Here is an 11872-nt window from a genome sequence, read left to right as displayed (position 1 = left end):
GATATATTTATACAAATGTAGAGACAGACACATAGATGATATACAATGATATATATTGATATATATATATATATACACATATATACACATACATATACATGTATGTATATATATACAAAATGATCTGAAGACATGGTGCCCATTGTGTATTCCACAGGATTGTTTGGGATAAGATAGGGCAAGATGTGATCTGTGGGGGAAAGGTAGCTTTGACCTCCCTCTGGCATCAGAAAGAACCAAGGTCAATCCTGTGCTTAAAGAGATGTGACCAGACACCCCTCCACTTACACCCCACCACCCATAATCCCTGCATAGCCCTACCTTCTCTGGAAGTATTTCTGCTTTTTCTACTCTGAACTTACCTCATCCTTGCCATGGAAAAGCCATTCACTGCCATTACTCAGCCTGGAATGAGAAAGAGTTTCGTGTCCTGTGGTTGCTTCTATAAATCCCCAACAGTGAGTAAGCAAGAAACTAGTTCATATCTTTGAAGAATTCTATAGCCACTTCTCTCAGACTTCTTCCACCACAAATCAGACCCCAGATCTACACAGGGCCATTTGACCCTGTGGCCTCCTGAGTTTTGAGTGATCTTTGAGGGTTGGAATGGTCCTAAAACTAACTCCATTCTTACAAATCAACTCAGATCTAGCTAAAAGTAAACTAGAACCCTTCATGGAGGCTCCAACATCTGCCTGGCTTGGGGTGAGGCCAAAGACTCCAAGGAAGCCACAAACCCATTGGAATTACCCTAGTCCAAAGCACCATTCAGTCTTCTTGAAGGATTGGGAGATAGTTTTCTTGGAGGATAAGGTTGGGAGGGTTGAGATTCAGTTCCCTTCCCCATTGTCCCAGGGACAGAGAACTGACAGAAGGAGCAAAGGATGCTGGTAAAATCCTGGCAGGCTCAACTTCACCTTGGAAACTGTCTGCCTTCTGGCCTTAAATGAGGGGACTAACATGTAGCCATGGCCCCTCTCAGCTGGCACCTTGTCTGATTTACCAGCTGCCTATACCTCGCATGAATTCCACACTACTTTGAAGAGATATTATGGATCTTGGGTCTAGAAAAAAATTTTTTTTTAATTCTTACCTTCTGTCTTGGAATCAATACTGTGTCTCAACTCCAAGACAGAAGAGAGGTAAGGGCTAGGCAGTGGGGTTAAGTGACTTGTCCAGGATTACCTATCTGGGAAGTGTTTGAGGTCAGATTTAAAGCTAAGATCTCCCATCTCTAGGTCTGCTCCCTTGAAAATTCTTGATGCTCAAGGTGGAAGAGTGGATGGCCCCTACCCTAGCCTCTCTCATGACCTCACCTTAACTTGAAGACATGCTTCTTCTTCTTATAGTCAGCAGCAACTTCACAAATAGCATGCCTCAGACCCAGAGGCTCTTCCCCATGGTATGGTACCCCCATGGCCAAATTCTTAGCATCCTTGTAGAATGTCAGCTCATTATTTCTGAGTACACAATAGAGGTTGTTCCAGGACCTGAAAGTGAGAAAATAAATATGAATAAGTACACATATTTTTAAAAGCCCCATAGTAAATTAGTTGTAGACCTAGACTAAGGGCTCATAATGATATTGTATCTTATAATGCTTTACATTTGTTTTTTTATAACCCTTACCTTCCATCTTAGAACCATATTGTGTATTGGTTCTAAGGCAGGAGAGCAGTAAGGGCTAGGCAATGGGGATTAAATGATGTGCCCAGGATCACACACAGCTAGGAAGTGTCTGAGGCCAGATTTGAACCCAGGACCTCCCATCTCTGGATCTGGCTCTCAATCCATTGAGCCACCCAGCTGTCCCCAATGCTTTATAGTTTTCAAAGTATTTTCTCATAGCTAATCTCAGATGATCCTCACGTTTTCCCTATGGGCAGGTCAGGTTCGTTATCCCCATTTGATAGATGAGAAAAGTGAGTTTTAGAGCCATTAAACGACTTGTGCAAAGTCAGAGAGTTAAATGTACAATTCTAAGGATCGCCACTTGCACTTCTGCTACCTACAGGCCTGATCCCACCTTACATTTCACCATCACCCAGAATTATACTGCTTTCAAGAACTGAAACTCTGAAATTGCTCTTTCTGCCCACAATTTCCTGCTCTTTCATCTCTCAACATAAAAGCTGGCATTAGACACCAGATCTTTTGACTTCCTATTATGAAAGCTTTTCCCCCTGACTTTCTTAACTCGGGGACTGTGACTTCCAGCACCATTTCAGGGGGCCTACTATCTTACCACATCTCCAGAGTTTTTTTCTTGAAGAAGAAGCCTAGCCTATAACCAAGTAAGGAAAATACCAGACTCATCTGATTCACAATGCTTCTTTTAGGTAAATTGGACTAAGCAAAATTGGCAACTGGTCACTTTTTTTAAAAATGCCTTGTCTTTTTTCTTCATACTTTTATTTTTATTTTTTCTGGGTTATACATGTATTATCATGCAAAGCATTTCTATATTATTAATTTTTAAGTGAATAATCTTACAAAACCAAAACCTGTACCCAAATAAACAAGTGATAAATCATATGACCTTCTGTCTTAAAATCAATACTAAGTATCCAACCCTTACCTTCTGACTTAGAATGGATACTAAGTATTGGTGCCAAGGCAGAAAATGGAAAAAAATTAGACAATTGGGGTTAAGTGATTTCCCCAGGGTCAGCTAAGAATTTGAGGCTGGATGTGAACCCAGGTCTGGCTCTTTATCCATTGTGCCAGCCAGCTGCCTTCTCCAGGCCACTTCTGCTCCCCTTGGAAGATTCATTTTTTCCTATTTGTTAGGGTTGGGAGTCTGGCACATTTCAGAACCTTGGGATGAGCTGGACCCTACTAAATAGGCACAACTCTGAAACCAACCCCTCAGGACTCTTTAAGGCCTCTTTAATGGCTAATATTTACAGAAGGGACCTTTGAAGGGCATCCTCAGCAGGGGTTAACTGAAGGTGGTTCTATAAAACAAGGAAAACGGCATACGTCATCATGGCCTAGGGCACAAATTCTTAACTTTTTTTTTTTTTTTTTTGTGCCATGAACCTGTCTGGCATTCTGGTGATGCCTATGGAGCCCTTCTCAGAATAATATTTTAAAATAAATAAAACAAACAAGCTCACAGACCTCTGCTAGGGAAATAAACCCAAGGAATCTAACCAGGATGTATGACCCCCAGGATCTGAAAGTAAAATGAAGATAGCGTGAAGCCTTCAGAGTTTCCCCTAGGTGGGTTCTGAGGCTGTGGGAACTGGGAACATGATGATTACTTGGCCTGTCTTGGTATCTCACCCCCTGGTGCTTCTGAGAAGTCCCTGGAAGGAAGGACTGGGAGCAAGTGAAGGTCATGGAGAGTTTCGGTGTCTATGGAAGGTCAATTAGTCTTAGCTCATGGAATCACTGTCATGGTTCATGCTTTTAGACAGGCCAGCAGTGGTCTCACAGTGTGAAGACTTGTACAGTCCATTCTGTGGAGCTAAACCCATTCAGACTGTGTTAGCATCTTGTTCTGAGCACCCAGAGGTGCTCTATATTCCTAGAGGAGCCTCTTTGTTCACTCAGTCTTGGGGGGGGAGGGTCAGTGTTGACTATGAGGTGTGCCTGGCATCCCTCACAACTCAGGGATCAGAAAGCAGAGTGGAGTTATTCCACTACCCACCTCATCTCTGATCCTAGCCTTTTTTTTCTTTTCTTTTTAAACCCTTACCTTCCATCTTAGAATCAATATTATGTATTGGTTTCAAGACAAAAGAATGGTAAGGGCTAGGCAATAGGGGTTAAGTGATTTGCCCAGAGACACACAGCTAGGAAATTTCTGAGGCTACATTTGAACCCAGGTCCTACCAATTCCAAGCCTGGTGCTCTGTCCACTGTGCTACTCAGCAGCCCCTATCTCATATCTTTCTGCTCTCTCTCCATTCTCATGGGTCAAAGAAAGGACCGTTTTCAAGTTATTTGATATGATTGGAGGATTTCAAAGTAGAAAAGACCTTAGAGCTCACTTTGTCCAATCTTTTTATTTCATAGCTAACGAAACTGAGGCTAAAAGCATTAAATGACTTGCTCAGAGTCACTTGGGCAATAAATAGCAGAATAGGAATTCAAACTCAGATCTTCTGATTCCAAATTCAATTATCTCTTCATTATAGCTGCATTAATGTTCTTGGTATTTTCATTTTCAAAGGAAGGAAGGTTTGAGACAAATCTCTAGCTGTGGAATATCAAGGGTTAATTGATGGCGAGGAGAGGAAAGAGAACTCTTAAAATCATCCTATGCATGAGGCTGCCCACTCTACTGCCCACTCAGCCTATAGATAAAGCTGTTACTGCTGTCCTTCCTGATCCCCACCTATTGGATGCCTTCTTGTTGGGCCCCTCCAGGTCATGCTTGCGGCCCAAATAGCCTTCCATCTGCATGCTGTGTGATCGATCCAGCTGGGCAGGCAGGGTCGTTGCTGTCTCCTCATTCTCACTCAAAGGTGTATCCAGAACTTTGAAGAGAGGTTCAAGAGTCAACTTCTCCTCTCTGCCAGTTTTATCCTCCTGTGGCTGGTTCCTCTGCTTGTCTTCTTCCTGTGTCTGGTGGCAAAGAGTAGAGGCAGACCTCATTGAAAGGGGCTAAGGTTCCATGGATTCAGGCAATGTCAAGAAAAGGGGGCTGAAAAAGTCATCAAGCATGGATTCTCTACTTTTTTCCTTTACAGGCAGGTTTGAGGAGAGAGATTCAGGTCCTTAGAGCATTTCCACCCAAATCCTCCCTGCCTCAATCCCCAGCACCTCAGTTTTGCACAATGTGTGTGCCTCCTTTCTGGCCCTGGAGTAGTAAATGTCTGAGGACTCAAGGATGGAAAGAGATGCCTAGCTTTCCCCTCTTCCCTGTCTGGTTTCTTTTGCCCTTACCTGGACATCACAGGATCCTCGCTTTGGCATCCCAGCCATGCCTGACAGAACCCCATCAATGTTAACAAATTCCATTACCCTCTCCCCAACTTCTGTCAATGTCATGTGGACACAGGATACTATCTCACAGAATTATAGATTTAGCACTATGAGGGAACCAAAGATTATCTAATTCAATACTCTCATTTTATGGGTGAAGAAAATGAGAACGAGGTGTGTGTGTGTGTGTGTGTGTGTGTGTGTGTGTGTGTGTGTGTGTGTGTGTGTGTGTTTGTAGAGGAGAGAGTGTACACATGGCTTGGGAGACTTTTTTTTTTACCATTTATTTCCTCGCTTTGCCCTCTCAGTAAAAGCTTTCTTTGTAAAATCTAATTGATGTTAAACTGGTTCAATACTGGGGAGCTCATGAATAAGAGTATAAGGAACTCCCAGGACTCTGAAGGGAGCAGGGGTCAGTCACCCTCTGGGAGGCAAACAGGTAGTAGTAGCTGATAAAAACAGGATCTGATCACCCATCCTTTGACTTGGAAGGAGCTAGATAACAAAGTGAATAAAGAACACTAGACCTCAAGTTGGGAAGGTCTGAGTTCAAATAAAAATGTATTAGTTGAATCTGAGTGAGTCTACCTCAGTTTCCTCATCAGCAATATAGGGACAATCTCTAACTTACTTCCTAGGATTGGTGTGAGGATCAAATGACATAAAACTTGTAAAGAACTTAGCATGGTGCCTGGCATACAGTAGAAGCTTAATAAATGCCTGCCACTCACTCACTCACTCACTCTCCCTCCCTCCTTCTCTCTCTCTCTCTCTCTCTCTCTCTCTCTCTCTCTCTCTCTCTCTCTCTCTCTCTCTCTCTCTCTCTCCCTTCCTTCCTTAGTATCTTAGTATCAGTTCCAAAAGAGAAGAGTGATAAGGGCTAGGTGATGGGGGTTAAGTGACTTGTCCAGGGCCACACAGCTTGGAAATTTCTGAGCCTACATTTGAACCCAGATTCTCCTCAATTCTAGGTTGGGTGCTCTACCCATTGTACTGCCTAGCTCCTTCTTTCTAATTCTAAATCCAGTGCTGTCTATTGCACCATAATGCCTCTGTCTTCAATGACTTCAGCACTTGTTTCAGTCTTTTCAACTTATCTCCTACCATCATCCTCAGAGAAGTCAATAGCCATAGTGATAACCCTTCTAACTCCCATTTCTTGGTTAAAAAGTTTGGTGGTTTAGGGCAGCTAGATAGAAAGCCAGGCCTAGAGACTGGAGGTGTTGGGTTCACAGTATTGATTCTAAGTTGGAAGGTAAGGTCTCAAAAAAAAAAAATTAAAAAGGACGATTGAAAGTTAAGAAGACAGTGCTTCTCACACGTTTCCTCAATGCCCTCAGTTCTAAGTGCTTCCACCTGCAAAGACCCACAAGTATGACTGAACCTTGTACTGTTTTCAGATGCTTCTCTGTTAGATTAGCTTTCATGGTATTCTACTTCACCTATGTCTTCATTTCTTATTTCATTCTGTTGGCTTATTACCATTTACCTACTGCTGACCTTTAACCATAGACAACCTCCACCACCTCTTTTTCTATTCTTGCTTCCAGCTGCTTGCTGGAAAAAAGTCATAAAATTGGGTTGATTGTCTGCCTTATATTCTTTTCTAACCTCAATTTGGTTTTCACTACTTCATTTTCTCTTATATTCCTCACAAAAGTTGTTCCATTGTCCTCAAATTTTTTATCCTGTCTGTATCCTTTATATTTTCAGAAGATAATTCCAACTCCCATTTTGCAAAAAAGCTTAAGGTCATCCATGCTGAGCTTTCCTATCTCCTTTCTGCCTAAATAAGAACTTCTATGAGGCCATTTATCCTTTTTTTTTTCTTTAGTTGTTCCAGAGATAACTGATAGTTTTCTTCCCTGTTAATTCTAACCATTTCATTCTTGATTCCATCATGTCCCCATTCCTACAAGATCTTACTCACTGAACATTCCTTCTTTCTGATATCTTCAGTTTCACAGTCTTCAATTTCATCCTATACACATGCTTGGTCCTCCCACATTCTTAGAAAAAACATAATAACTTTCCTTGATATTCTGTGTCCTTGCCTTACGTTCCATGACAAATAATATAAACAACTGAATGAAATGAAGGCTATTAGGAATCTTCTTTCTAGAAAGAAAAAAAAATATTTTTCTTCCAGAAAAGATCTGGAAGAATGTTTTTCTATTATTTAAGTTGTCAGAGAAGAGGAAGCGTTCCTAGAGAGAATGGGAGAAATGCTTCAGATTGAAATGAAAGAAGAAAAATATCTGATAAGAAAGGAAAGATTCTAATCTGTGAGAGGAAGTTTGTGAGAAGAATGTGACACAAAGAAAGACGGGAAAAAGGAAGATCAATGAAGTTTTGTAGCTAAGTAACAGGTATCAAGGAAAGAGGTTTATCCTTTGAGAAAGCAGCAGCTTCTCACAATCAGAAAACATTTATTAATTGGCTACTATGCGCTAGGCACTGCACTAAGTGCTGGGGCACATTAGGGGCAGTGAACTGGCATTGTATAGGCAGAATATATAATTTTTTTCAGAAGTGCTCAAGACCAGAGGGAAGAAGTATGATGAAGATATTTGGAAGGTGAAACAAATGATAGTGTGGTGGGAAAATGATACTTCCTACCAGGTCAGAAGGAAGAAGTCAATAATGTATTCAGGACAGAGATCACAAACGTGCCACAGAGAAATAATGTAGAAGTAAATAGGGAATTAAACTATATGTTGGAACTCCTAGTTCCTCTACAGTAAGTTTTTTCTGATCCCCTTTAATTCTAAAGCCTTCTACTTATTTGAATTGATGTAGAGCGAAGTGAACAGAACTAGAATGTTGTACACAATGACAAAATTGGAATGATAATCACCAGTGAAAGACAATGAACTCTGCTCACGACAATGAACAAGATAATACCAAAGAACTCATGATGAAAAATGGCATCCACCTCCATGGAGAGAGCTGATGAACTCTTAAACATTTTTTTTCACTTTACTTATTTTTTTTACTACTCTTTTTTTTGCAACATAGTTGATATGGAAATATTTTAAATAACTTCACGTGTATAATTGATACCACATTGTCTGCCTTCTTAATGGTGGGGGAGGAACAGGATAAAGAATACAAAACTCAAAATTTTAAAAATTAATGTTAAAAAAAATTTAAATTATAGTTGAGAAATAATAAATATATAATTTTAAAAATAAAAAATTATAGTTCCTTCCTTCTACTGATGATCTCTCTCTCTCTCTCTCTCTTTCTCTGTCTCTCTGTCTCTCTGTCTCTCTGTCTCTCTGTCTCTCTGTCTCTCTGTCTCTCTGTCTCTCTCTCTCTCTCTCTCTCTTCTTGCCTGGGAATGATTGTTTACATGGTGTGTCCTCTATTAGGTGGTAAATTCTTGGAGGGTAGGGATGACTGTCATTTGCCTTTCCTTGTTTTGCCAGCACTTAAGATGGTGCCTGGAACATGGTAAAAAATAAATGTTTACTGAATAGAGTTCTCTCTCACTGAAAGTAAAACAGGTGATAAGTTCTTGATTTGTCTTAATAAGGTGGATAAAATGATGAGGTAAAATGCTATCTTGGACTTGATTTTGACTCTATCAACCTGAAGATGTCTTCATTCTGAAACCTCGCTTCCCTATCGGGTATACTTCTCCTACTCCTACCTTTTCATCTTTCTCCTTTTTTTTTTTTTTTTTTTTTTTTAAATAACTCTTACCTTCTTTCTTAGAATCAATGCTAAGTATCAATTCCAAAACAGAAGAGCAGTAAGGGCTAGGCAATGGGGCTTAAGTGTCATAAAGGCAGGACATATCTGAGACCAGATCTGAACCCAGGTCAAATCTGAACCTTAGCCAAGGTGCATGTGGTTGTTGCCATTCAGTCTCAGTCATATCCAATTCTTTATGACCCTATTTGGGGTTTTCTTAGCAAAGAGATTAGAGTGGTTTTCCATTTCCTTCTCCAGCTCATTTTATAGAAGAGGAAACTGAGGTAAGCAGCATTAAGGGTCGCAAAGGTAGTATCTGAGGCCAGACTTTTAACCCAGGACCTCCTGTCTCCAGGTCTGGCTCTCTATTTTTGGAGTCACCTAACTGCCCACGTTGGCTGAATTAAAAAAACAAAAACAAAAATCTTATAGATTCTAGGAGATGGAGGTAAGAAGGGAGCACTTTTCAGACACAGAATCAGTTGTGTAAAAGCTTGCTAGTGGGGGACTGAAGGTCAAGCACAGAGTGCAAATAATTATTGCTTTGGTTTGACTAGCAAGTGCACAAAAGGGAATATGAAATAAAGAAGAACTGGCTGTCAACGGACTAATGATGGGACCTTTGGAAGAAAGTGACCATTTCATTTGTGAGTCTATGATAGTTAGAGAAAGTCAAGCATAACTTCTCTCACACCCTAGATTTTGAGAGAATGGTATTCAAAGAAAATATAGTGAGGAGGAAGGATCCCATAATCTAAAATTATACAGGATATGTCAGCCCAAAGGGATGAGATAGTTTTAAAAAAATATTCCAATATTTTCTTTTTTTCCCAATTACATACAAAACTTTTTAACATTAGTTTTTTAAAATTATAAGTTCCAAATCCTTTCCTTTCCTTCCCCAACCTTGAGATGGTAAGCAACTTAATATAGGTTAGATATGTGATATCATGCAAAACACATTTCCATATTCAACATTTTGTGGAAGAAAACAGTAAAAAAATGAAGAAGATAAAGTGAAATATAGTATGCTTAAATCTGTATCCAGATTTCATCAGTTGTTTCTTTGGAGGTGGAAGCTTTTTTCATAAGTCCTTCAGAATCATTCCAGATCATTGTATTTCTAAGAATAGCTAAGTCATTCACAGTCGATCAATGTACAATATTGCTGTACTTTGTACAATGGTCTCCTGGTTCTGCTCACTTCACTCTGCATCAGTTCAGGTAAGCCTGTCCAAGTTGCTCTGAAATTAACCTGTTTATCATTTCTTATAGCACAAGAGTATTCCACAATCATATCCCACAATTTGTTTAGCCATTCACCAATTGATGGACATCCCCATAATTTCCAATTCTTTGCCACCACATAAAACACTGCTATAAATATTTTGCATAATTAGGCCCCCCTTTTTAAAAAATCTCTTTGGAGTATAGACTTAGTAGTGATATTGCTATATCGAAAGGTATGCATCATTTTAAAGTTCTTTGGGCAGAGTTCCAAATTATTCTCCAGAATGGTTGGATCAGTTCTCAACCCCACTAACATTGCATTAGTGTTCCAGTTTTCCCATATTCTCTCCAACATTTATTATTTTTCTTTTCTGTCATATTAGCCACTTCACTGACAAGTGAAGGGTGCCTCAGAGTTGTTTTAATTTGCATTTCTCTAATCAATAGTGATTTGGAGGGACAGCTAGGTAGTACACTGGATAGGATGCCAGACCTAGATACAAACCTGGCCTCAGACACTTTCTAGCTGTGTGACCCTGGGTAAATAATGTAGTCCCTGATTGCCTGCTCCTTGCTGCCCTTCTGTCTTAAGATTGATACTAAGACAAAAGGCAAGGGTTTTTTAAAGTGATTAGGAGCATTTTTTATGACTATAGACAGTTTTGATATCTACATCTGAAAACTGCCTGTTCATATCCTTTGGGGAATGACTTCTATTCTCATAATTCTGGCTCAGTTCTGTATATATTTGAAAAGTGAGATCTTTATCAGAATCATTTGCTGTAAAGATTTCCCCTCGGTTTTCTGTTTTGACTGGATAGTTTTAAGAACAAAATTCTAAAGATGCAAACAGAAATTATTCCATTAAAGAATGCAGCCTAAGGAGTCTTGCATGGATGCACAATGAATTCATCGTCCCACTTGGAGAGAGGGAAGTGAGACATCAAAGAATGGCACCATTATGTAAAATCAGTTGGAGAAGTGCTAAGCCCAGAATGAGCCAAAGCTGACAAATGCCAAGAATAGCAAAAGGGATATTTTAAAACTTATGTTAAGGGAAAAAAGAGGATCAGATAATGAAGGAGAAGGTAGGGACAAAAGTAACAGAAAACAGAAAGATGGAAGAACTACTGGATTCTGGATTCATTTTGCATTTTTTTCCTGCCAAGAATGAAATCTTTGTACTGTGAGGACAAGACAAAAATGACTAAGAATTAAAATCTAACATAAGTAAGGAAATGGTTAGGGTACCTAGCTTCTCCTACTGAGCTAATGTAACCAGGCCCAGTTAAACAACATAGGATATTGAAAGACTGGCAGATGTGATTGCTGAGATACTGAGTGATCTTTCAAATTTTCAAGAAATTAGAAAAGATGTAGGACTAGAGACAGGCAAATATCATCCCAATTTTTGAAAAAAGGAGGAAGAAAGTGGATTCCTTAAAATGGTGATCTTAACTCAATTTATATGATATATATTTTTATATATGGTATACCCACACATATAAATATATATACATATATAAAATATACGATTCATAGCCAAAATTCTAATACTACTAAAAGATTCATAAAAGGAAAGTGATGATAACTAAAAGTCAGAATGCACTGTTTAATTCAATAAGTCTATGTGTTCCAGACAGAGTGCTAAGCTCTGTGAAGACAAAGACAGCCCTTGCCCTCACAAAGCTTATATTCTATTGTGGGAAAACAACATTTACAAAGATAAGTAAATGCTCAGTAATATTTGTTATTAATATTAATAGATGTTATTAACTTATTAGCATTGGCTAATTTATTAATTAATAAATACAATTATTGTTTCTATGTAATGATAAATATAATATTAATAAAAAACCAATACTTTTGGGACACCCTGTATAAAATACAAAGTAGTTAGAAGGAGAACAGCGTGAGGAAGGAGGAAAGGTTCCAAGAGCTGGAGATGACCATGGTTGTTCCTCAAAGCTCTGAACTGGGCTCCCACAATACTTAATCTTATCAGCTT

At 39.3% G+C, this 11872-nt stretch overlaps 1 protein-coding gene across 1 annotated transcript in view; it reads right to left on the bottom strand.

Moving 5' to 3' along the window:
- Positions 1–11872, bottom strand: part of SPTB (spectrin beta, erythrocytic) — a 126946-nt gene that overhangs the window by 4582 nt on the left and 110492 nt on the right. Inside the window, exons 32-34 of the mRNA XM_044664848.1 lie at positions 4346–4575; positions 1317–1490; positions 363–405 (exon numbers count right to left, since the gene is read on the bottom strand). Coding sequence (XP_044520783.1) covers positions 363–405; positions 1317–1490; positions 4346–4575 — 447 coding nt within the window. The remainder of the gene's footprint in view (positions 1–362; positions 406–1316; positions 1491–4345; positions 4576–11872) is intronic.

Source organism: Gracilinanus agilis, chromosome 2 (genome assembly GCF_016433145.1).
Source record: "Gracilinanus agilis isolate LMUSP501 chromosome 2, AgileGrace, whole genome shotgun sequence".
In the NCBI taxonomy this organism is placed as follows: Eukaryota; Metazoa; Chordata; class Mammalia; order Didelphimorphia; family Didelphidae; genus Gracilinanus; species Gracilinanus agilis.
This window is presented reverse-complemented; position numbering and strand designations above follow the sequence as displayed.